This window comes from Anopheles cruzii, chromosome 2, assembly GCF_943734635.1.
Source record: "Anopheles cruzii chromosome 2, idAnoCruzAS_RS32_06, whole genome shotgun sequence".
Classification (NCBI taxonomy): domain Eukaryota; kingdom Metazoa; phylum Arthropoda; class Insecta; order Diptera; family Culicidae; genus Anopheles; species Anopheles cruzii.
The window spans coordinates 42675440-42701726 of NC_069144.1; the positions used below are offsets into that span (position 1 = coordinate 42675440).

Genomic DNA, 26287 nt, shown 5'->3' on the forward strand with positions numbered 1-26287 from the left:
CGTTCGGACTTTCAACTTTTCCACACTCACACACCGGGGAGTTTTGCTGCAGTTTGGCAAACTGCAACCGCCGCAGCCTGCAGCCGCGAGAGAGGGCTACTAATCGCGCAATCGTTAGTGCCCGAGGGGGCCAGCCTTTGAGGTTGCTTGCGATTAGGTGGACTCAAATGGAACTTGGCGGGGTAAAGCGGGGCGCGCGAAAAAAAGTGGATCCCATTGCCGGTCGTTAAATGGCCGCACCACGGGTGAAAGTCAGCCATTTCGAGCCGTTGTCCGAGCCGTCGTGGTCACCGGTTGACCACGAACCGATCGCGCCATTGCGGCAATACTTATCGATGTTCCTTCACCGGTCAGCGTTCGTGGAATTTGCATATTTTCGAGCACACGCGAGCTTCTCGGCGAAACCAGTGCAACCTTACGCAACGACGCATCAGCCGCGCATGGCCACGGTGGCGGTTCCTTCAAGATCGCGCTCCGCCGCCCCGATACCGGCAAGGCCAGCGAGTGGAGCGATGGAGAGATTGGAAGCCAAACCGAAACCTGCTACCAACCCGGCATAAGAAGAACGGAATGTGTGAGGCGTTTGAAGTGTCTGAATCAGTCACACCCGGACCCACTCGCCTCGGCGGAGTTCTCGACACTGCGAAGGTGGTTATAAATTGGTTTCGGCATTTGGCTAACTTTTGGCAACAGGCAACAGATTCGCATCCGTTCGATGGAATATCTGAATATCGAAAATGCGATCAATCTTGCTGGCCGCCAGCCGGCCACGGCGCCGGAAGGTTGCAAATTAGCACATAATAAATTTGTTCCAAGAGGAAACATCATTTACGGCGCGCGCGCGACCGAACCTTGTAGGTTTGCCGGAAGTCGATGAATAATGCGAATCGATTAGGGGGGATTATTAAACGCGAAAAATGTTTGCCGGGTCGCCAACAATCCTCCAAAGTTTCTCGTTCCGATACCGGTGATTGACTGTAAAAAAATGCCAGCAATGAAAATGTGAATCCTTCCATACTGTCTGTCGCTCGCTTTTTGTAGTGGAAGCCAATCCGGAGCAGCCATAAAGTCGAATCCTCAAACGAAGGGCACTACTGCACGAGACTCTTCCCACCGGACGATGCAGTACACATTCTTCAAATTGCGTTTTATCGTCGAGTCCTTAACCGGCCGGCATGACTTTTCACACTACACGCCACGGCGACGAGCGTCGTCCTAGGTCGGAGCAACCAGCGCAAAGGGGAATGCAATTTCTGCACGGGCCAGCATCAATCGGCGACGGAGTGATCTCCGGTTTGGCGTCATTTATCGTCTCCGAGCAATCTCAGCAAACCGGCCAACAACGAATCGGGTGGCACTGCACGGGCCAACATCGATGGCAAATCGATTAACCGTGGCCAGCGCCCGTCAGTGTGTCGGAAGATTATCACTTTCCACTTTCCCACGGAAGCCTTCACCAAGAGTCGAGCTGCTTCTGTTCTGGTCCCCATGCTTGGTCGAGCGCTCTGTTGGTAAGAGCAAGTGCCACGCCACGTCAAGCCTGATTCTATCGACCGTTACCGTCCGAGCTTCGATTTTAGTTTTCTTCAGCTTAGAAGTTTGTCTCGTTTATGCAATTTCTCACACGTTCTTTTCTGTGATCTTTCACCGTGCGGTCGCATGGGTCTTTCCTTGTTATTTAAAGAAAAAGGACACCCGTCAGACTTAGGCAACGAGCTTTTACCGACGTTCCCCGAGACCGAAGACTGTATAGTGTCGACTGTAATTTGCAATTTATCTGGCCTAGCGTCTCGACTCAGTCAACCGTTCACTGCCTGGACCGTTCTGTACTTTGAAAGTGTCGTTCAAAAGACTAGAGCACTGTCTTTTCTTTTTATTTAAAGAAATTTTCCGCGCGAACCCTGACGGTGCATCAACAAAACATTGGAAAAAAAGTGTTATTTATTGTTTTTAAAAAGACTTTAAATAAAAAGTCTGTTGCTCTCATTTTAAGTATTAGTTGTATTAAGGCTTTTAATTTAGTTTAAAAAATATAAAATAAGTCATCTCGCCTACGTTCCAATCACAGAAATTAATTATTAATGTTCTCTTAACTCCTTCACATTTATCTTGGCTTGAAAATAAATGAGCACTTTCTAGTAAAAAAAATCGATAATTCCCAAACTCGTTCAATTGGTCAAAATATTAGTCTAAGTACTATAAACAAAACTTATACTAATTTTAAGACCATTGTATGTATTATGTTTAAATAATTGAGCATCCAAATCCCCTCCCGATAAATCCCCTAATTGTTTGGCCTTCTCAAATTACTGTCCCCAAAGGAACGCCTTCCTGTACAAAGCTAACCATCAGCCCCCTCGTCGTCTGCATTAGCATAAAGGGTAGCACGAGATCGGAAAACGGTGATGCCGCCGCCTGCCCACAGCGACAGAGATAAGCTGGTGCCCAACACGAGCAAGCTCATGCCGGATAATCGGATCGGATCCTGCAAATGTCTTCACTTTCACCTCGCGTCTAACGGTGTTCAAGCGAAAGCCAAACCCGAACCCGTTTTACCGGAAGCCACGAAGCCCCACCGGGGGCGCAATCCTGCTGCTCTTGGAAGCCACGCAGCCACGAAAAGCATCCGTGACGCGCGAGAACACCCGGATGCCGCCGTGAACAAATTTCTAGGTCAGCAACTACAACGATGCATCCCGGGAAGCCGGTTTCGGGCACTTGCACTTACGACGGCCGTATCACAACACCCTGGAGCCGTGGAGTGTGTGCGATGATGCTTCGAGTTGCTCTTGGCAACATTTCCGTGCTGCAGCAGCCTCGCCGGGCGTACACCGGTTTGCTTACATTTCACTTTTCCTTTTCACTCTCCGCTTTCGTCTGCGGACTGTATCTCTGATTGATAGGTACCGTACGGGCGGCTGATTGACTCGGTGGCGATGTACGGCCTCGGTACACGGGAGTAGGTCACGCGGGAGTGGAAATGGAGGGAAAATATCATTAGCTACACATTCGGCTGCAGCGCGGCATCAGCGTGATCGGTTCGGGGCCTAGATCTAGGCTAGGCCACACGGAGCCAAGGAATGAATCAGCCAAGGCTTTGCATTTTCCAAATGATGGAAAAGTTCATTTTCTTGCGCACTGGAAATGAGAGGGAAATTAGCTTTCAATTGGTTTCATTTCGCCGCCGCGGCCCACTTCGATGGTGAGCTTTGTTGATTTGATGCTAAACCAGCGCACTATCGGGCAGGATCTGGGCAAATCTCTCGTCGGCTACTGCGATGCTATGCTTCGATCATTATGTTGCTCTGATCGATACACAAAGTAATGAAGTCGTTTTTTTTTTGGGTCACCAAGACCAGAGACCCGCTGAGAGTGGTCGAAGAAAGAAAGTGAAATATCTAATCACACACGGCCATAGGATATTAGTGTACCTGTAATAGGGCTTCCGTGTGAGCAACAAAAGACCGGGACACTTTTCGCCGTCGAATTGCCGTAGATTTATTGCACAATCTTTGCACGCTTCTCGGTCCCAAAAAGGCATCTAAACCACTGTGAAATAAATCTTCTTTCAGTGTGTGGCACTAAATGGAACTGCACATCTTCACAATGCAATTCCCGCCGGCGCGGGAATACGCCAACCTCCCGCATCTTATCGTTCACTGTGGGCCTGTTTTTTGGGGTGGTGATTTTTCACGTTCCCACACACACAGCACACAGTGAGCCGCGGTGGCGGGAAGAAAAATAGCCTGTCACATGCACAGTGGAACCAATTTCAAGCCACGGAAGACGCTGCTGTCGAAGGAGCAACACAAGATCAGCCGCCAGGTGAGGCAGATATTTTCCGAAACAGTTCCAACCGACGCCGCTTCGTACATCGACAGCTAAGGAACGATAGCATAGACAGCTAAAGGAGATAAATTTCGTCTTACAATTAAAAGTAAAACTTTAAAGATACTGAAATGTATGTCAACGTGTAGTTTATCAGTTGATGTGGATGGTCGTCCTGGCCGTCATGCCTAGTTTTCAACGCTTTTCCGACCTTCTTTGAACATTTTGTATCACTTATAAACTCTTGTTCTCGATAAAGCTTGCCGACCGAAGGCCTTCTGCAATATTTCCAACCTTCCGGATGCCTTCCGAGATGAACGTCGACGCAATATATGGAAGAAAACCGAGTACGTCTATCATAAATTCGCCTTTGCCTTTGTTTGTTTTCTAGCTGCCTTTATGCAATGATTCACAAGAACGATTGGCCCACGGTATTGTCCTATGATTCGCTGCTCGTTCCCAAAATACCAAGGAAGCTCGTTGACGCCACGATCCGTTCCGTTTCTTCGGTTTTTTTCGCACGCAGCTTTTTGCGTTTCGCCAATTCGTAGGCACAAATTAACGTTATTAATGTTATTAATTGGCACGCCGGAATTGGTGGCTCAGCGACGTGTTCGATCTGCAGAGCCCGCCCGTTCCGTCGATCCCACGTGAGTCATTCGATCGATCGTTGCTCGCGCGGCGAGGGAGCCTCGGCGCCAACCGCGGCCTTCGATTGGCGAATTTCGTGGCGAACCTTGGCCAGCCGTGCCGTCACGGTGTGGCTCGGGCCGAGAAGTCGGCCCGATCCGGAGCCGTGCCGAACCGTGCCGATATCCTTGGGCACAGGCACAGGAATGTGCGCAGCCGAGATCGTGATTATCCTATTTTGGGCCAGCGCGCGCGCGACTGTGAATGAAACCGGGTCTTGCACGCCACACCGTTCTCGGGAGGCTATTCTCCAGCGGCCGATTGCAAGCCGCCTGCTCCGAGATAGGTCAGTTTGGTGTCCTAAGTACTCCCCGTGCGCTGCCGGGCGCGTGCCTCGCCGTCAGCCCGGTGCCATATGGTCCGGCGCCTAGCGAACCCTCGGCGGGCGGGAATGTTCATTTGCATCATCATTAAAATAGATGATATTCGACTAATTGGGCCGCCGACACCACTCGGCGGCGGCGGCGACACGCGCAAAGCTGGACCGGTTCTGGTCGAACCTCCCCCCCCCCAGCTGTGGGACCGTTTATGCGAACGCGTTCCAAGATTTCGGATTCCGATTGTCGCGGCGGCCGCGGCGAGATTCGGTGAGCAATTCCGACCGAGTGATGAATATTTATGCTACAGTCCAGCATCGGCCAGCGGTGGGGCCCTTGAATGCATTTGCCTTCCTTTTTTCTAAGTTTGCTCGTTTCCAGTGCGCTACTGTGCGACCCTTCTTCACTTCCCTTTGATCTGAGCGGCGATCATAATCTTCACGCTTTCGACTCACGGACGGTGCGCGCGCGGACCGGCAGAAGGTTATGACGAGCGGCCGGCCCCGTTGCGCCATTGTTGGTTTAGATTGTTTTTTTTAGGGGTTTTCCTTCGGTTTTGACCGTCAAACCGTCTCATTCAATTCTCCGGTTTTTCATCTCGCGCGGACCCCGACGCCGATGCGCCGCCAGTGGGTGCCCTTCGGAAGCCGATTAAGATGCTTCCAATTACTGTTTAATCGGTGTTTTCTTTTTGATTTTTAAATTTAGAAATCTTATCGAACCGCGGATTTCCGTTTTCCTGTTTCGGGGTGCTTTCGGGTTTTTGGGTTGGTTCGTATAAGTGGTGCATTATGTGGGTTTCGATAAAAGAGCTTTGAAGCTGCACAGGTATCGCTTCAAAATTACATAAATGGTAGATTCAAGCGTAAAATTAATGGGGCACACCGTCAACCATATTCGTTTCGGCACGATGTGCACATCACCGGAACTCATTAATATTGCATCTAATATCGGTATCGATTCCATTCCAAATCCGTTAAACACTGGCAGGGCGTATCACCAATAAACCGCGCTTATTTTAATCGAAGCTTCAAATAACATACTCGTTACGGCGTACCAGCTTTAGTTCAGCATTCAATTGCATTTTCGATGCACTTTTACTACTGTGGCCAGCGAATATCGGGAATTCGCTTTCAACTCGAAAATTCTTTCTTTATTCTTCCAAATCTTTGTTTTTTTTTGTTTAATCTTAGAAGAACGGAATGGGCCGTATTTATTTTTAAATCTTTGTTATTACCTTCAAATCTTTCGCTGCTGTCTATAAAATACATTTATAGGGTGGTCAAACAAGCATTCACTTTTTCATTTGGTTAGTACATTTTCGATTTTATCTGGTCCTATTTCAGCAATAGCTACTTGAATTTGGGTCTTAAGATTGTGAAAAGCTGCTGGTATGTTTGCATAACATAAATATTGATTGTGGCTGTCACTGTATGGCACGTAGCGCCGTCCTGTTGAAACCAAATGCCGTCCAAGTTCTCAGCTTCAATTTCGCCGAAAAACCAATCAGCCAAAATCCGCACCAAACAGTCACTCGTTGTGGGTGTATTGGCTTCTCTTGCACGATGGGTTTTCCGAACCACAATACTGCTTTTTAAGATACCCACCGAGGTAGAAATGAGCGTCAATGAAATGTGCTTTTGATGAATGATTTGGCGACCTACCACTTTGGAAATATGTTTTTCATATTTCCCAATTTTCTGCAACTAAAATTGTATTTTATGCATAAATGGTATGAACTAACCTTTCCAATAAAAGTTCAAACATCGAAAAAAATTAAGCCTTTTTTGTAACCAAATGAAAAAGTGCAGGCTTGTTTGATGACCCTGTTTATCTACATTTGTTCCAATTTTCGAACTGGTCCAAAAAGTTCTTTTGAGGAAAAGCCTTGAGTAAATTTGTCGTTTCGACTCTTATCTAAACTATTGACCGTAGAGCGTCAGAAATCGCGTGGTGCTCAGTCAGGCGAATACAGTGGCCGGTTTGGAATGAATTCATGATGCACCGCACCACGATAATCAACGAAAACTGATCCCACAAAAACCGCCAGCTTCTGTGCAGCATAGTTCGGTTTTATTTAATAATACCCAGCCTGCCACTGAACATAAATGACCTCGTGGCCCGGACCACAGCATACTGCCCCCCGAAATGAGCCCACCGAAAAACGGCGCTTCAATTTCCGCGAACCACGGAGCGTTCCGTTTTGCGGTTCGTGGCTCGGAATTTCACACCTATTAAAGTCACTGGCTGCTGGTGTGCTGGTGTATCGTTTTTTTTTCTTCGCCTTCGCCTCATATTCAATTAAACCGAAGACGAAGGCATCAAGATGGCGAAGGTCGCGGACGGTCGGTTGGTCGGTACTGTTGTGATCGGCAAAACGAATCGTTTTGTAAACAAACGCGCGTCGTTCCGACCTTAACCTCGGAGCCGGTTGTTCTTGGAGGTGGCAGCAGCTTAACGTCCGGTGGGGGCCAACGTCCGGTGGTGGCCAGTGGCGGGGCGCCCACCAAACCTCCGCGCATGCAGGCATATTAATTAATTGCCCTAAACGATCGTGCCCGCTCGCCAGCGGATGGGCAACTCTCCGGAACTCCTCCGTTCCTTCCGAGGCGAAGCGAAAAAACGGATCAAGTACACGGCTCCGCGTTGTGTAACAATTTATCACCCACCGGCCGGCCAGCCCTGGGCCCTTTCGGGTGATGTGTCCGGCCCTTGTCCGGCCACGGCGACCTAGACGCCAATCAGTGACACGCGGACCGTGTGTGTGTGTGGGGGGAAATCGTGCCGAAACGTGAGACTGACGACGACAAAAAAGGGCTTCATCGGTGGGGTACAGCTCAGTCCGAAGGTCCCCTAAAGGGCTAATTGATACGCGCGGTACACCAGACGTCGCGCCCGAGGGCCTGAGAGAGTGTGTGGCTTCAATTTTGGGGCATAAAAACCGAAAAACCTTCCAACGGGGCCACGATGGCGGTCACCGTCTCTAGGGTACTTGTAGGGACACTCGCGTTTTTTTGGCGCTGGCGCCCTTTAATAACTCACCTGCTCGGCGTGCGGTGGACCGTCCGCTGGCGGGATATTGTCGAACTACGGCGGGCTCGCAGGATGGCCGAACCGGTGGCCCCGCTACTACTGCTGCTGGCACCGATCAAGGTACTGGTCCGGTCGGTGAAGGGTCGCTCGGGACGGGCCACGGGCCGCTCATTAACCATCGTCGAGCCATCGAGCGGCAACGCCTTGTCCGGACCGTGTTTGGCTGGTGTCGCGGGTGAAACGGTGCTCTCCTCGTCCGCGTGGATCGGACAGTCCTGGGGGAAGCTTCCGCTGAACGAGCGCAACGCGGCCGCCCCGGCCAGCTTGAGGCGGGTCCGGAAGATGTCACCGATGCGGTGCCGCAGCGGCAAAACCCCGGCCGACGGGCGACCACCTCCACCGTTGCTCTGGTTGTTGCCGAACGCTTCGTCCCCCGCCGTGCCGTCGGCGGCCACGGGCTTCCGGGCGGACTTCACCGGACTCCGAGGAAGCTCCTGGATCCACGATGATGACTTTGTCGGCATGGCGCTCGCGTCTGTGGTGCCACTGACCACGCGCTGATGACGGTGATGATGATTTGGTGGTTGTCGTGGTGGCTGTGCTGACGATCGCCCATCAACGCATGTGTCATATTCAGGGGATGTCGCCGCGAGTGGCGACTTCTGTGGGAAGCCTTCGTAACGTGGACCAAGGACTACCACCGCACCTCACTCCTGGCTACGGCGCGCAGAAGCTGAAAGCTGCAAAATGTCAAAACAAACATCGCGTTGCGAATTAGCATCGGAGGAATAAGCGCCAGCCGTCGGGCTGACAGCGCTGTCTTTAAGAAATTAGGCAAACATAGACACGTTCTAAGACGTTGCAGAAACGTGGGATGCAGAATCGATAAGGATACACAGCGTTAATCAATAGAATGCCCATCAACAGGTTAATCCATCTGACATGGACCCCATTGGCCCTGGGGAACCTGTCCGTTCAACAAATCAACGAAGAAAAACACAATTTTATGGCTTGAAATACACTTTATTATTCAGTATAGTCTTCCTGAACAGCAATTTATGAAGCGAGTATCTGACAGGGCTGCAAAATACGCTTCCACAGCTGTTAAGATGTCATCATTTGATGAAAACCGATTTCCACGCATGCATTTTTTAAGGTCTGGAAACAGATGGAAGTCGCTAGGGGCCAAATCTAGTCAAATCATACAAAATTCCTTTCGCATCCCAAAACACTGATGCCAACACCTTTTTGGCCCATTTCTGGGCACGCACTCGTTTCGGAGCCAAAGAACCACTCTTTAGCCTCTTGTTTTGACTCTAAGTAGCGTCTATCACCACGCTACTACCCAAGTCTCATCCATAGTAGTGGGTCGACACACAAAATCCACTTTATCCTTTCGAAAATGCTGCAAATGCTGCCGAGAAAGTTGTATTCGAATGCTGCCGAATGTTCAGCTTTCTGAAGCCCAATACTTCAGTCAAAATATTGCTTACACTGCCCAAGGAGATGTCTAGGGCTTCTATTTAATTTCTTTCAGTCGTTAGATGATTTTCCTATAGGGTATCCTGTACTGTTTCTACGATTTCAGGTGTTGCTACTGTTCATTCAACATTGGTTCATAACTTTCCTATCCTTTCCACTGCACGATACTTGATTTTCCCATTGTAAAAACATACTGTGAAAAGTCGATACTAAATAACGAAGAAAAACATAGGTTGGCACCAGCGCAAAACTTTTTGAACAACCTAGTCGCCGCTATCCGATGCGTAAGTCATCTGGCCTATGACGATCGGAGATTGGAAGACACGGACCAGCGAGTCCAAGTCTAACAGACGCGGACCAAATCCAAGCATCTTTTATCGAAGATTATGCCATCAATTAGGCGTGCTGCAGCACAACCAAATCATCGCTGGCTGGCAGTCGAGAGCCTACTAATGTGCCACGAAGGACAAGGGCACCCTATCATATAAAATGATGGCTGGCGACGAGTCCGAGACAAGCTTCCGGTCAATCGTGTAGACAGTGACGGTCGGGAAGATATATTGCTGGCTGCGAAAAGAGCGGTTCGACCGACGACCGACGATCGACGACGGACGAATGACCGTCGGGCCAGTGAATGAGTAGTCAATTAAAAACATCAAGACAGTGAGTCTCCCTGGAGACACTCTAGCATAGGCTAATGCGTGCCTACTAAAACTATGCGTCCTAAACATCAGACCAGGTCCCAAAAAACGACTAGAATAGGGTCTCGCCTACGGACCGAAAGCAAACGTGCGTGGCACTCAAACAGAGTTCCAGCGGCGTGTTGCAATCCCTGCCGTCTGCAGGGCGAAGTTCTCCCCTTTGGCAACCAGAAAGTGTTTGCAAACAGCCACTGGTCGGCTCACGTGAAGGCGTTGTCCACCTGACGGGGCAATAAATTTGATGCTAACAAAACCTGCTCAACCGCCGTTTGTACGAAGGCAACACGGTGGCTGCGCATTGTGGCCGAGCATATGAGGCGCCGGCCAGTACAGCGTGGACAGTCTGTCGGCATGTCTGTTGGTCCGCGCGGGTATCTATTTCGTTCGCCGCTAGGACCCGAAGGGTGAAGTTCTGTCGTCGGTTCCCCGCCATTAAGGACCGGCGTGTCAGGCGCGTGCCCTCCACCGAACCGATCACTTTCACTAATCGCTCCATTAGTCCAAGAGCGCGGCCCAAGAGTGCGGAGTCGACGCTACCGACCTCTGGACCGCCAACAGGATCCCCGCAGAAGTCAACCGCTGTGCCGGCCCGGGTCATCGAGCACCGTTCGATCACTCTGACCAGCCGGACCCGCCCGCGGCGACCCTCCGTTCGAGGGGGCGCCGCCGTAGCAAATTTGGGTCACAGGCAGCGCGGCATTTCGCAAGCCATCCGCGAGGCATTCGGTTTCGTCCGACACACGCGGCGAAGGAGGGGGGAGATAAACCGCACCCACGGGGCCACGCCTGGAAGTCGCGGACTCCTGTGCCCCGCGGCACCGTTCCGCCGGTTACCGGAGCCGATTAGGAGCGTTTTGCTGCCCAAAACCCCGTTCGACAGCCACCTCTAGACCCCCGACTGGACTCCGACCCAAGTGGGGGACAAAGAAAGATGTTGTCCGGTCGGTCTAAGCGCCTCGGATCACTAGCACTCGGACGCAAGGGAGACGCCACCCGATAACCCGCGCACGTCAAGTACGAGCATAATGTTTATTGAGTACAATATAACGCAATTAAGAGGATCGTTAATCATCGGCCATCGGGGGGTGTGATTTATTTTACCCTCCGATCCCCGCGTTCATACCCTGGCCTGGGTTGGGTGAAATTTCACAACAACCCCAAATACCGGTGGGGAAGGAAAAACCGGGGAGCGCTGATTAGAGGGCGATCGCGCGTCGCAATCAATGTTTTGATCGATCTGGGTCACTGTGACAATGGCGCGCCACGCACTCCCGCCCGCCCGTAACGGATGCTGATCGATTAGAGGCAGAGCCCTGCTACCAAAGGTAGGCCTTCTTGCAAAATAACCACCCCACCGAAAATGGTGCGCCCATAAATCGAGTGCTTTTTCTATGCTCACCCCACTGATCGGTCGGAGTGGCTGCAGGATTAACCTCTTCGGCCAACGGGACTACGGTGTTTATTTTCTTTGCGCGCGCTTGTAGATTTCGTCAGGTCCTAATAAGTGTAGCAGAAAAAGCGTGCGGGTCCCGCGGATGACTTAGCGCTTCTAGTATGTTTATTTTGTTTTCTCTCTCTGTCTCTCTGTTGCTCGTTCTGGCTCTCTCCATCTGCCCCATCTGGTTCAGTCACAATCGGCCTGCGGCGATCAGCTGGGTTTGCAGACGCAAGTGGCAGTTGCCCACCTGCTTAACCTACATAGCAGGCCGCCAAAGGTTGCTTGGACTCGGGTGCTCAGGTGAACTAGAGCTACATATCGCGCCGCGTCCGATCGAGACAATCATCCGATCGCCTGCGGGAGAGAGCGAGAGCGCGCGAAAGATATGTTTCGGGGGTTTGTTTTGGGCCAGCCGCAGGTCCTCATGTTGAGCGAAATTTCTGCGGGCGGCCATTAGATAATTATTGCCTGCACCCCGGAGTCGGACCCCCCACGGGCCTGCGATACGGGGTGCGAAAGGGGGTGCGATTGGGGTGAGTGAACTTGGACCGCTCGAGCGAGCAGCAGCCAGACAGTGTGTTTGGACCAATTCGGGGTCCTAACTCGTTTGACCTACAATGATCGGGCGTCGCCGTCGATTGGCGCCGCCGCACTATGGGGAAAAGGCGGTCATAAGTCAGCTTAATAACCGAAGATTTTAATTATATCAGCCTAAAGTAGATAAGTTATCTATGACAAATCCGAAGTTTAAGCCTTCCATGTTGCGCAGATTCCGAGAAATCATTTGTCAAAGTCGAAAAAGTGATAAAAATGGCTCTTTAAAACCAATTTTTATCAGCTACTTTAACGCGCTCGTTAGCAAAATTCTGCAACGATAATATACCTATATTATACATCATTCGAAAGGTAATGAATCCATCTTTCATATGCAATAATCAAACGTTTACGTTTTGCACTGCTGGTACATTTTTTTTGGGAATTTGTATAAAAAAAACTGGGAAAAAATACAGTTTTTCAACTTTGGTAATGCAGCAAATTTTTGGCGGGCTTTGACGCAACTAAACGAGGCATTACAATCAAAGTTTAAGTAATTTTAAACTATTTCCAGCGTACTTTGCTGGAATATACTTGCCAATTCATCCGCTAGGATTATTTTAGGACAAAAACCGTGAAGGATAAGGAGGCGCCTGGTCTCTGGTTGCAGAATATACGACCCAGGCTTTTGTCATTCAAATTGCATAGCTCAGGCGTTTAAAACCCTTAAAATAACGAAAAAAGCTAATTTAATATACTTGAACGCTTGTATTACACATAAAAAGTTGAATTTCATCAAAACACATGCAAAGAAAACAAAAACGTTGTAAAAAGTCCATAGATTCTTCCTAAAAACAAATATGTCCGCCTTTCCCATACAAATTCCCTACTGTGCGTCGCCACTCGCGCGAATCATGCTGGGCGATTTGTAGCCCCCCTCACCGCGTTTGACCTGTGTGTGTGTGTGTGTGTGTGCAGGAGCAGGTCAATAATCGGCCAAACAAAGGCAGCCAGGGCGGCAAGCAAGTAATTTTTCACAAAACAAGTCGTACAAGATTTATGTTGCGTTGGGTGCCGCCGCCGCCGCCGCCGCCGCGTTTATTAGTGGTTTATTGTGCTGTTGCTGAGTGTAGTGCGTGTCACGATTGTGGGCTTCACGTGGTTAGGTTGGCCACGTTGTTGCACAATCGTTGCACTTGTCGTACGGCACCTCGTGGTTGGTGCCGTACGCATCGCAATGGCGGTCTTATCTGGAATCTTCCGTTGACCTTCGGTGCCCAACGGGTTGAGCGAGCTGAGCAGCCAGCGGGCATGAAGCGGGGGCTACGTCTTCGCCTGCATTGGCGCCAGCCTACGGCCACAGCCCATGCGTGTCAACGGTTGAAATCACATTTTAACATTTATTTTAGTATATATGAATAAACAACTGCGAATTTATACGCGATGCTCCGTTATCTGATTTTAATTTAAATCGTAAATTAGGTCAATGTGTGACCTACAAGAGACCAACATTTCTACCTTGGACGCCGGTGCCGTGGTTCCGTGGAGGTTCGATCGGGAACGTTCCGGGTTCCAATACTTTACGCGGACAGCCCGTTTTTATCTTCCCAAGACATCAATGAAAATTGATACCATTTCGCAGCAGTCCCCCCTTTGCTGTCACATTACGATGGCTAACTATCGCAAAATGGCTGCCCAAATATGGTGAAAAGTGATTGTGGCAAAAGTTCAACCACAAAAAAAGGCAAACCGGAAACCTTAGTGCCTGATGTACTCGAAATGGGTCGCCGGTGGGTCAAGAGCGAAACAATTGAAAAATCATAAACTAGGACCCACGTAAAATACGGCCGATAAAAGTTGTCGAGCAGTAAGCGAGGTAGGAGGCGTTCGCCAGGTTCCCAGATGAGTTTGGTTTAATTAGTGAACCAGTAAGTACAACCGCTACTGCCTCGGGATGTCTCATTAAGTGAAACCTACAAGACATGACATGGCTGGCCATCACAGACACAGACACCGGGTGCTATTACGCAAAGATCGCCACGGACGCACGGACGGTTTTGCATGCAAACAATACTTCGACCACCGCCGGGCGGACATTACGCATCTTGAGGCTCTGTGGAACGGCCAGACCGCAACCTGTCGGAAGGCTGGTCCCGTGGGGCAGCTCGAGGCATTCCAACGAATCTCGGACCTCGTTTATTGAGATGTAGATTTCGCTCAACCCCACCGTTCGATCCGCTCGCGTCTGTCTGTCAGATTGGAATTTATGCACAATGCGGGCGTAATGATCGGGAAACCAATAGATCGCATCGCGCGTCTCCCGTGGTTTGTTCGTTCACCGTTCATGGTCCCCCGGGGGAGGGCTAATGCCGACCAACTCAATTGGCAGTCGTTCGTCCGGCAGGCTTAGGACGGCTAAGCACAGACTAGCCGCGGAACGTAAACGTTTTCGGCCAATAGATCGCCGGCTCCGGCGGGCTGTGCCGATTTCGATATCTGACTGATCGACAGTTTCATCCCGATTGGAGTGCTGCAACTCCGCACAGAATCCGCGAATCGTCGCCTCCGAAAAGGGCTACCACCCAAGGGTTTCTGGCGGCCCTTCAGCCGGGCCCCATAATCTGGCCGGTTCGCCCGAGAGGTACGAGAAGAAGAAAGCACCGGTAAGGGAAGCACAATGAGCGCGCGTAACAACATGCCGCCCGCGGCCTCACTTTAACGACCGCAGACGAAGGGCCGGCCATTGTGAAAGTGAAAGTGACCACACGGAATCACGGGAGTCGGCGAACGCGAAATTTGGCCAACTCTTCAAGCCGACTTCAACCTTCGGGCATCCAACGGGAGCAGGAAGCACTATCGTTAAGACCCGCCACGAAACAGGTCCTACGGCGTATGATTTGAATGTCGTGTGTGCGGGTGGCTGTAACGATGCCCAACGAGACACTGTCCCGCGGGAGCAGAGTGTTCCACCTTCGGTCTCGTGACCGCGCTGACTCTTGTGGCGCCAGCCATAAACTAGGCGCTTTGGTGCAAGGTTTTGGAAAGGAAATGTTTTGGTACGCCCAGTGGAATTGGATCGATTTAATTTTGTTTGTGTTCGTCCGTTACGGATTTAAAGGACTGAAAAAGATTTTTTCTGATTTTTTCGTCAACAAACAAGTAAACTAGGGCCGTATTTAAGTAGAATATTCAAAGAGGTTTTAAAAGCGCATCTCGTACAATTTTATTATTTTTAATGTGTCCCCATTTTAATCTAAGCTATTTTTTAAATAAGGAACTTAAATGATTTAGAAAAATTCACTGGCAATGCCAAGTGTATCCTAAATTTTTACAATTTTTTTTCCTTTCCTTCATTTATTCCTTAATTTTAAATGAAACTTATTTCACTATTCTTTTAATGTTGATTTATTTATTTTTTGAGATTTTCCAACCAAATTTATTTTCCTCAAACAAACAGCCGTACAGCAGGACTGCACTTCGTACACACTACTTTGTAAGTTGGCTCAACGGTAAATGATGCAAAAAGCTGGCCGCTAAATCGCTGGCCCGACACCTTCCCCACCAAACCAGTGGTTTCTTCACAGTCAGCCATCAACAAGACCACAATCTCCGGTACGTCGGCAAAAAACTAGGATCAAAACAGTCATTCTTCTTGTGCGGATTTGTGTGCCACCGCCACTGGCCACGGCTGGGCAATGTCTAGGCAGCATTCGGCCGTTCGGCCCAAGTTCGACCCGGGCGTGTGGCTCTAAAACAAGACGCATAAATCATCAGCCCGGCCCAAAACCCAAATGCTTCTTCTGACAGCCTTGCACCACCGGCCGCGAAGCCATTCGCTCGCAGCTGCATCTGGCCCTCCCAGGGCCTGCCATCTTCCGTTGAGATTGCCGCCTTCCAAAGGTGAGCCACGAACGGGGTTCTGAGCGGCAGCAGCAGCAGCGGTGCAACGGAATTGCGCAGCCAGGGCGGCTGCAGAAGTCATCGGACCGTGCGTATCGCTCGTGAGCCCTGCGCTGTGGTTGGTAAAGCGCCAAGAGGGTACGCTGCTGCTGCTGCTGCTGCGATGTTGTTTGTGAACCTTCTGCGCATAAGACGGTTGTGGATTTTCGCAACAGTTACACATTAATTGAAAACAACGCTGCACTTTGCCCGGGCAGCGCGGACGGGTTGCAGCACGTTGCAACGGGCACTAAACTAGAGCAACACCTCCGGCGGGGTGCCAGCAGTCACGTAGAATAGGATAAAGACGCGCTCGAGTTATGGCTCGGACGTAGCTCAAAAAAAGGGTCAGCTAAACCTCCAGCCAGCCAGCAACGATAAACCGGTCTCTTTTTTATGTCCGTAATACTTTTTAGAGCTCTTCTACAATGTGCCATACGCACAATTTAATTAACCACAGACCCAGATCGGGATTCCGTATTTTTCGCCCATAGGCACATCTCCCGTTAACAGAAGCAAAAACGGCCCTATTCGCCAGACGTCGTTAAAACAAAAACCCGTAACATCAACCTGTCAGCATTCGGAATTCCAGCGTTTTATTATTTACGAGCCACATAAAAATGGAATAATTCTGTGAAACCAGAAGCCAGCAGAAATGCCCTGCTGACGGAAGCGATATTTTTCCCCCAGATCTATGTTTTTCAGTGAACGGCCATCGGACCGGGCCGATCGAACATAAAAAAGGAATTTAATTGTGTCACCTGAGACGCGCCTGTCCCGGCAGCAAGGCGCGCACATTCGACACATTCCATTACATTCCATTTTGGTGGTTTATGTTTTTTGGTGTGGTGCTCTCCAATGGATCGTATGTTCCATCTGGACGAATGCCTGTGCTGCCCTCATCACACCCCAGGGGATCCGAGTTCGAGTAGAATCATTTAACCCTGATCCGATCATCGTTGGTCCTTTCGATTGTTCTTCTTGGGCTGCCGTAAATCAAGATCTTAATCGCATTCGCACACTTCCCGTTGGCCCGGCTAAGCGTTGAGGTGTTAGAGATTTGGCAAATTAGGCGTCACGACATTAAATATGTTAACCGGAACCCCCGTCTGGCGTCTGGAGCCAAGGTGCAAGGTCGGGCTCATGGTGGAAAATTGGAATGTCCACAATCTGGGTCAGTGTTGCATAACGACTTTACTCATGGCAAGGATGAAAACCAACTGGATTGCACAACGATGCCAACGATTAAAAATTATAAAAAATTTGCCAGTTCCTGGTGCTACCGAACATTTGTTTAATTTTAACTGTTAATAAATAAAATGTTATTCCCTCCGAACAATATTTCTTAATTTTCCCTTTCTTTCCCGAGACGCACATTCCGATCCAACCCCTATTTATGGCCATTTGATTTGTCTCCTCTGTCGGTTCGTTTAAAAGCCGTAAAACAGCCCAATTTGTTCCACTGAGTGTTTGGTCGTGATTTAACCAGTTTATTTTATGACTGTTTTGTCTGTGTCTCCCAAGGGACGGGAAAAAAACGGTTTCGCCACTTGAACGATAACCACTCGCTGGGCACGATGATGGCTTCCGGCTGGGGGCCTGAAACCATCGCTCCCCGTAATCTGAAAAGTGGCAAATTGATCAAGACACAAGAAGCACGCATTCACGGGCCAAGGCACGGCACCCTGCCCCACGGAACACACCTTCCGTGAAGTCTTTGATTTCCACTAAAATTCCCCACAACTCGCAAACCTATAATTATCACCACCGAAGGCGGCCACTCCGTGGGTCCGAGTTTCGAGTTTTCCTCATTTCCCAACACTTCAAACGAACGCACGATTTTCCGCCATTAGCTGTTTTCTTTATTTTTCGGGAACAATATTCTAGTTTTTCCTTCCCCATTTCCCCAACACCTAATGGGGTACCGGAACCGGGCTCGAAACCGGTCCCGCCGTGGTTCACTTTTTTCTCGGTTTTCATCGGAAACACATTTTATATTTCCTTTGTTTTTAGTTCACCATCTTTTCCAGTCCACTGGGAGCGGCGATGGCGTCGGCCGGTCCGCGATGGTCCGATTCCGTGATCTGTGGCCAGCGCGTCGGGCGTAGGAAAAACTGGAAAATCGGCACGACCTTACCTGGCCTGGCCCAGGCCTTCGAGCCTCGGTCTGGTCGACTGATGCGGCCCACGGGGGCTGCTGCAAGAGGACGCGGGTGGCGATCGACTGACCACCACTAAGCATAAATGTCGGCCAATTCCACGGTGCGCTGATTCACCGCCACCGCTCTCTTTCGCGAGAAGCGTTGCGGCTTTGGTGAGTTGTTATTTTCGCGCCCATAAATTTATGATATGTTTCTTTCTATTCACCGTCCTTCATAATCTTTTTTTCTTTTTATTCACGCCGATCGGTGGGTGTTTGATTTGTTTGCTCATTTGCTCGGCCACCAGTTTTAATGGATTTTTAACGCACTCGCATAACACACAAATCGCTGGTTTTGCCTCATTCGCCGTGGCTTCTCTGTGGCCAGAACCGTATCATATTTTACGACTTTTGTCGCGATGTGTGTGTTTTCGTTTTTTTTTTCTATTTCACTGTTTGTTACACTTTTTCACACGCCATTTTATGGTGCGTTTCCTTCGTTCTTCTTTCGTTTTCGCACACACTGCCTTGGTCGGGCCTTTCTTCTGCTTCCTTGCGTGCGGACTGTCTGCCACGTGCCTTTACCACCTAAGCCATAGTTAGTGCCACGCTGAGAGGCGTGCCCCCGCGTCACTGAGCCCCATCATTTCCTTTTTCCGCTTTAACACATTTCGGACGGGCTGCTTACCTAAACCCGACCGGAAGTGTCGAACAACGTGCACACTGATGTGGCGCCTTTTAGTAAGGTTAGTTTATCACTCGCGCATTTATCACTTATCACCAAAAAAACGAAATGGACGAACTGAAATCGACGAAAGGCTATTTTAGCTATCGATTTTCGATGAAAGCGTTCTAACCATGGGCATGAGATTGAAGATTAGTCGACGAAAGAATTACTGATAATCGATGAAAGGATTGCTACGATTACCACGAAATGGGGAAAAAATTACCCGAGCTTAAATTATGGCTATTTCAAATTAGAAATTTATTTTTTTTAAACCATCCACAACGATGAGCCGCACTTCTAAATGCAACGAAAGTTTTCACCTAAGGGCACGTTTAACACGCTCTATTTTCTGCAAATGGCGAGGAATTTGGAAAAAGAAGGAAACCATTTTACTCGACGGACAGCAGACATTGTTGGCGATCAGAAAATAAAGCACAACTACAATATCACGACACTATGCGTTGAACTTTTGGACATTACCTTTTGCATACACCTGCCAATCCACGGTCCAACCCTAAACCGCGATGTTTCACAGCTGATACCGCAATAAAACGCCAGAACACGACCAGAGCACAGACAAAATAAACCGATCAAATAAAACCGAAAACATTCACCCAATAAAATAAAATAAAATAGGCAAATTTATATGTTGTGGCCAAAAAAAACGCACGTTGGCTCACGAAGCACACCGGGACACGCGATCACACCGTCGGATGGGACACGAAAACAGCACGAAAACGACACAATACGCGCACGTCCGTCCGACAGCCAATCGGCCAACAACTGAGCTTCTGAGCTTTGAACGGCTCCAACCACGAAAACGCGATCGAGAAGGCTTTTCGCTCACCACGATCGTGCTCTCGCTCTTGCGTTATGGGGAGCTTCGAGTGTTTCTCTTGGGAAAAGAAATTCAAAGGTGTTTTGCTCGAATAGGTCCTCGAAGTAAATTTTCGCCACTTTAAGATGTAAAAATCAAGAAACTTGTTAAATCCTTAAAGAAACAATCCATTTAAATCCCATGGCTCTTAGGTGATCATCAACTTGCCAGCTGTTTCCACGATCGTGCAGAACTAGCAAGAAACAGAGAGAGGGAACTGAATGAAGAGAGTGAAAGAGCTCGATCTGCTCTCGGAATCAAACGACTCTCTCGATCGAAGGGTAAGTTGTTTGTCGTTCGGTCGCTCAACCTGTCGAAGGACCGGAATTTATCCAACGAAAGCAAAAGTGTTCTTTTATCCTGGAAATCTTCTTCCTATTAGCACGCGTTGTTAACATAGGCACGGTCAGGCCAATTTACTCGCCGGTTATTGGCCCCAACTGGGATCTGGCGAGACGATCCGGTTTTAAGGAACATTCAAACGGGAGTGACAACGTATAGAGATGGAATGTGCAGACGAGACAAAATTAGAATGTTTTGTCAATATTATTAGAACTTTTCAACAGAACCGGTTGTTGGGAATTTCGAAAAATAAATTCGCTAAAATGCATGGCTGTTGAAAATGCGCATCAAATATAAATAGAATCAACGCATTCCAATTTGGCATGTCAACTTTTGCGTATTATGATTTCCCCAATTCAAATAATTTTAACATATTTATTCTGCTAAATTTAATTCATGTGAGATATTTATGTCATTGGCACCTTAAATTTACCCGTGCACGGCAACGCATGTTTCGGACAAAAAATGCTCAGTTTTTCGGACCTACTAATAAATAACTCTTGCACGGTTCAGTTATAAATTGTTAGAAATGCATTTGTTCATCTTTACACTTGCTAGATTCTTAAAATACCACTAAAAGGTGATTGTCTTTACACTTTCGAAAAGATTCTAGCTAAAGAATGAGGTCACAATATTGCCTTCCGCCCTTTCACACACTCCTCACGAACGCTGTTCTTCCGGGTTAATTAGACTGCTTCAAGCAAAACAGCGATACCCTGGCCACCACCGATACAGGCCGATCCAACTGCACGCTTCAGGTTCTTGCGCCTAAATAGGAATGAAGATGGATATTAAATGGATGCTGCAAATAAAGAGATGCGATGATGTGACTTACTTCAATTCATGCACCAGATGGCCTGTGATACGGGAACCGGAAGCCCCGAGTGGATGACCGAGCGCAATAGCCCCACCGTTCACGTTCAGTTTATCCATATTGAGGCCCAGTTCCTGGGCGCAGGCGAGCGTCTGCACACCGAAAGCTTCGTTGATTTCAACCAAATCCACATCGTCCAGCTTTAGGCCGGCCACCTGCAGAACGTTGCGAATTGCTGGCACCGGACCGATACCCATAATCTCCGGCGGTACTCCGACTGTACTATACGCTACGAGCCGGGCCAAAGGCGTCAGGTTGTGCTTTTTAAGTGCTTCCTCCGATGCAACGACCACCGCTGCTGCACCATCGCAAATTCCCTACAGAACGATGGGGACAAAAGTAAGCGAAAGTTCATCGGATACTGGCGCGAAACTGTAATGCTTACCGATGCGGTTCCTGCCGTCACGCAACCATTCTTCTTGAACAGCGTGGGAAGCTTTGCCAGTCCCTCGAGCGTGGTTTGTGGCCGCGGATGCTCATCGACGGCAAAGTCCACTTCCTTACCCTTAACCTTCAGTTTAAACGGAGTGATCTCCGACTTGAAAACGCCAGCATCCTGCGCCTTTTTCCAGAGCTGCTGCGAACGGTACGCAAATTCGTCCACCTTTTCGCGCGGAATCTTGTGTTGCTCGGCCAAGTTTTCGGCCGTCAGCGCCATCGGCAGCTTACAGTACGAGTCCGTCAAACCAGTCTGAAAGAAGCAAACTTGTTAGCAAAGGAGACGATGATCTCATCCAAATCCGTGCACGAACCCATAGAGCATCCTCCAGTGCAGGGCTAGTTCCGAGAGGAATACCGAAGCGACTGTTACGCAGCGTATACGGGGTCTGGGACATGTTGTCGACACCTCCGGTCAACGAAACATGAGCTGCACCGACTAGAATGTCCTGTGCACCGTTAACTACCGCCTGGAAGCCGGAACCACAGAGGCGATTAACGCCAAGCGCCGGGCGTTCGATCGGAACGCCACAGGCAAGCGACACATGGCGAGGCAAAAATGCACCGTCGGGCGACGAGAGGACCAACACTTGACCAATGTTAACTGAATCGACCTGTTCCGGTCGCAAACCGGCTGCATCGAGCGCGGCTTTCGCGGCTACCGTTTGTAGCTGCGTAGCGTTCGTGTTCTTAAACGCACCGCCGAAGGTTCCGAAAGCCGTACGTTTAGCTGCCACGATGAAAACGCCTAAGGAAAAGAATGAAATTCAATGAAATGGTAACAAGAGTGTCCCGTCATCTTGTGCACGATCGCAAAACTGCTGTTTGGAAGCACATTATTCCCATTATCTGGATTATCAGCGCACGGTGCATGTGAAATGAAGCACACGTGAAAAAAACTTCCTTATCACCCGGCAGTTGAAATATTATGCTCTGCCCGTACAAACTGATATCAACCTAGTCAACAATAAGGGGGCCAAGTTTAACTCCAAAGTTTGCTGTTGATAAAACGGGAGCATCCAAGTCATGTGTTTGGTTGAAGATTTTAGGCCAATCAACGGAGCTGATTGCGTGAAAAATAAAGTTTGATCTTTGTTTTTGTAATCTTCTAGGAAGATAATATTGATAACAGTCTAACTCGACTATCAATTTATCCAATCAGCATTCTTTTCATCGAACGATACATAAGAAAATTGCTACAAAATGCAATATAACCGTATCGGCGTCACTTGGCGGACTTTGAACCCAATCGGTCAACCGGTCGGTGGGTGATAGTTCTGTTCAAAGTTCGCGGTGTTCGTGTACCCGGAACCACAGCATCTTTTCGATGCCACTATTAAGTAACAAGCAATGTTAAAATACGGCCAAACATTTTCAGTTTAAACAATCAACACCATCCGCAATAAGTACCGCACTTACCTTTAGTGAGGGCCGACATTTTGGAAGGTTATTGGGGGGTTTACTGAAACACTTTTTAACGAACAAAAACAACTGTAAAATATAACACAGCAGATCTTCTCCTTTCTCTCGAAGCTGATTCCAGTTTCGGCGACTTTGAACAGACGAATGAACAGCTTTATTTACAACTTCTCTTCAGCAACTCGCGGGGCGGGTGAAAAATGTGTGCGTGTCGCCACCCGAATGAACCCGTCGCTCACGCACAATCCTGTCAAATCGATCGATCCTTCTGGTGAAATATTTCATACCGATCACCGTTATTTTCTTTGCACATGCAACTTGTTTAGGAAACCCTTTACTTTCTTTCTTTTTTCATGCTGTTTCCCCATTAATATACACACAACCAAGTATTGCACCGTTTATATATTTATCGTCCGCATTGTTTCACTTTTGCTACGCTTCGCTTCCACTTCCATCTTCACGGTTTGATTTGTTCTCAATGTGTGAATGCTTAGGTACGTTTATAACAAATTCCTTTGGGCTAGCTGCCTAGCAAGAAAAATTATCGATTACAACCATCATCACCAAGCAGGGGCGCACGATTCAATTTTGAATGCTGTGTTTGTCTACTGGCTTACTGTTATACAAATAAAATCTAGAAAACAAACGCGCACCTTCTACATTCGACCCGACACATCAAACGCTAATAAACCAGTAAAAAAACCTACCGAGCTCCCCCAATCCCCGTCACCTTTCTTTACGATCGAGTAAATTTGTTCTACTAAAAAATTGTTGTCCGCGGGTCTGTCACACACCTGACCTATGATCAGATCGTCAGCACGATCGTCCCGACCAACAACCAAACTCTACGCGTTAATCATTGCTCATGGTAAACTCGCGATTGAGCGTGTCCAAATCGCGCCCATCGATGGCCGGCTGCAGATCCTGACGGCCCATCAGTGACACCACCATACGGAGCGTAGTCCAGATTGTACTGGACATTTGGTTCGCTGGTGACGACACGTTCAACCCCGAGCGGGCAATGGATGTTGCCTGGTGATTGAGCGCCGTCAGCAGATGTTCGGCGGCCTCCTTGTACGCCTTCAGATTGATGCAAATAATGCCCACGTTGTAGCGGGCCCGTATGAACCCAGGCTGTATGCCAAGCGCCCGTTGGTACGCTTCGACCGCTTCCACCGAGCGGTTTCCGTTCGCCAGGCTCGCCCCCAGCCGGTTCCATGTTTTCGAGTTCTCCGGACGCACCTGGACGGCGGCCTGAAAACAATCGACCGCCTTATCGTACTCGGACGACAAATTAAACAGCACACCGAGCGCCTCCTGGATGTCAGCGTCAATTTCGTTCGGCGATTGCTGTACGGCTCGGATGAACAGATCCTGCACCTCTTGCAGATTTGGACTACTGATCAGCGAACTGGCGAGTGGGCCCGATGCTTGCGCCTGCATCATTTCCGGTGGCACGAGCCCCTCGTACCGCACGTTACATTTCATCCAGCGGACCAGCATCCGGAGCGCTTGACTTTGCATGCTCTCGTTGGTGTACGACACGGCCAGTGCCATCAGGACGGGCATATTGTTCGGATTGAACCCGAGCGCCTTATTGAGCGCCGCGATCGCATTTGGATCTTTTTCGTTTTCGGCCTGCGAAAAACCGAGCTGCTCCCAGATTTCTGGATTCTCCGGATCCTGCTTGATGGCCGACTCGAAGCAAAGCACGGCACTCGGAATATCACCCTGCGCCAGAAACGCTTTGCCCTTCTCGAACGCATTCTCCACATCGGCCATCGGATTTTCCTCGTCAAATTTGTACTCTTTGTAGGGGTCGTAGAAATCGGTAAAGTCCGACAGCCACGGATGGGGCGTGTCGCTCTCCGACAGGGTGCGCCACTCATCCTGCAGGCGCTCCCAGAACTGCTTGTTGTAGTTTTCGGACGCTTCTTCCTGTTCTTTTCGATCCGCTTCGAACGCCTTGGCCCAGTCTTCTTCTTGAGCCTCTTCCACCACACGTGGTGTCTCTTCCTGGCCGGTAAGTGACACTGGTTCCGTTGCCTGTTGCTCCACTTTACCTCTGGACGAGCTCGCTTCCAGCTCGTCGAATCGGTTCTCCCAGACACTACTGGAAACCTGGCCCCCATGAATGCGAATGTTTCCCGCGCCAACGTTGCGCATAAAGCGTAAAAACTGTGTGAGAAACACCGTATTTTAGAATCGGGTTGTGTCGTGCCAAATACACTACACTTACCTCACTCTGGTGCAGCCGCTCGGAATTGTGGCCGTAAGCTACGTGGGCAATCTCACCGGCTGCCTGTCGAATCGAACTACGCTCCAGTTCGTTTGTCGGTTCGTGCGCATCGAAAAAATCCTTCGTGTAGAGTATATTATTAGGTCCCGCGTTTACTGCTCCCTGAATCGGCATTAGCTGTGTCTGTGACCAGATCTGTTTGGGAGAACAATGAAGAGTATGACAGAGTGACCATTTGGAGCACGTTGTGTGCCGTACGCCACTTACGCTCGAAAGTTTGCTTTCGCCACGCGCTGCCGCTACTTCCGCTCTGTATTCTTCCGCCCACGGACCGACACCGCTGGCCACGGTATCGATGACGCCCGGTCCGGGTACGATCTGCTGCTGGCGGTGAAAATTTTGCGCATCGATTTCACGCATCTCCTTTAGCAGCACATCCATCCGGAAGGATTGCGGGGCAGGAGCAATCTGTCCCATGAACTCGTTTACTAGCTCACGGTCGGTGCCAGGTGCGAACGCCCTTCGCGAGCCACCGGCCAAACCTTCGTCCTGGAATGCGACATCCCGCCGTATCTGACGGCCCAGATTCATGAGTGGATTCGCCCCACCACATTCCGGCTCCACCAGATCCTTGAAGGACATCGTTTATGCTATTTTTCTACCGGGTGCGATAAGGAAACGATCCAGCTACATTCAACTACACACACACATGCACAGCATCAAGGAATGTATTCGTTGTGTTCCTTTTCTTAACCTATGAAGAGGCCATAAAACCCAGTGCGTTGTCGAAAGTTTGTTTTTTTCTATCCTATGGACTCTGCCTTTTCAAAAAAGGCTTTCTCATCGCACCGGAGGCACGATTGCTGAACACAACTTTCACCTACGGCCACTTCAGCTACCCAGATCCAACCTCTGCAGGCACACACCGATTCCGGGAAACTGGACAGGCTCACGAACACCCCAACGTCCGGCAACAGCGAAGAAATAAAACGAAATTAATCTGATAAAGGTGATAACAGAGAGCCGTCCCGAAAATTGGGGTTTTATTTTTGTGGAATGAACACAAACGTCACCCAGCACGGTTTGACAGTTCTCTCGCAAGTCGCTCACTTTTTGCCCGGGCAATCACTCAGACAGCGATGAAATATTTCACGCACGTTTGTATTTTAAACCGATGAAATGGGTTCGTTTTGTCGGGTATACTAAATTCAGCTAAAAATATAAGAACATATCTTGGCTGCTATTTTCAACTTTTTATTTCAATTCAAA

At 49.3% G+C, this 26287-nt stretch overlaps 3 protein-coding genes across 3 annotated transcripts in view; all 3 read right to left on the reverse strand.

Annotated features, from left to right (window-relative positions):
• Positions 1–8392, reverse strand: part of LOC128279094 (uncharacterized) — a 39594-nt gene extending 31202 nt beyond the window's left edge. The window contains exon 1 of the mRNA XM_053017816.1: positions 7878–8392. Within this exon, the coding sequence (XP_052873776.1) occupies positions 7878–8392 (515 nt within the window). The remainder of the gene's footprint in view (positions 1–7877) is intronic.
• Positions 8393–20562: 12170 nt separating this feature from the next.
• LOC128268732 (3-ketoacyl-CoA thiolase, mitochondrial) lies at positions 20563–22920 on the reverse strand. The gene is made up of 5 exons (XM_053005928.1): positions 22780–22920; positions 21675–22108; positions 21308–21613; positions 20884–21239; positions 20563–20816 (listed from the first exon to the last, which is right to left on the reverse strand). Exons 1-5 carry the CDS (start codon positions 22796–22798, stop codon positions 20735–20737), a joined length of 1197 nt encoding a protein of 398 aa, XP_052861888.1. The 5' UTR covers positions 22799–22920; the 3' UTR covers positions 20563–20734.
• Positions 22921–23178: 258 nt separating this feature from the next.
• LOC128277923 (peroxisomal targeting signal 1 receptor) lies at positions 23179–25932 on the reverse strand. The gene is made up of 3 exons (XM_053016528.1): positions 25286–25932; positions 25019–25213; positions 23179–24957 (listed from the first exon to the last, which is right to left on the reverse strand). The coding sequence occupies exons 1-3, from the start codon at positions 25658–25660 to the stop codon at positions 23632–23634; spliced, it is 1896 nt and encodes a 631-aa protein (XP_052872488.1). The 5' UTR covers positions 25661–25932; the 3' UTR covers positions 23179–23631.
• Positions 25933–26287: the final 355 nt, after the last annotated feature.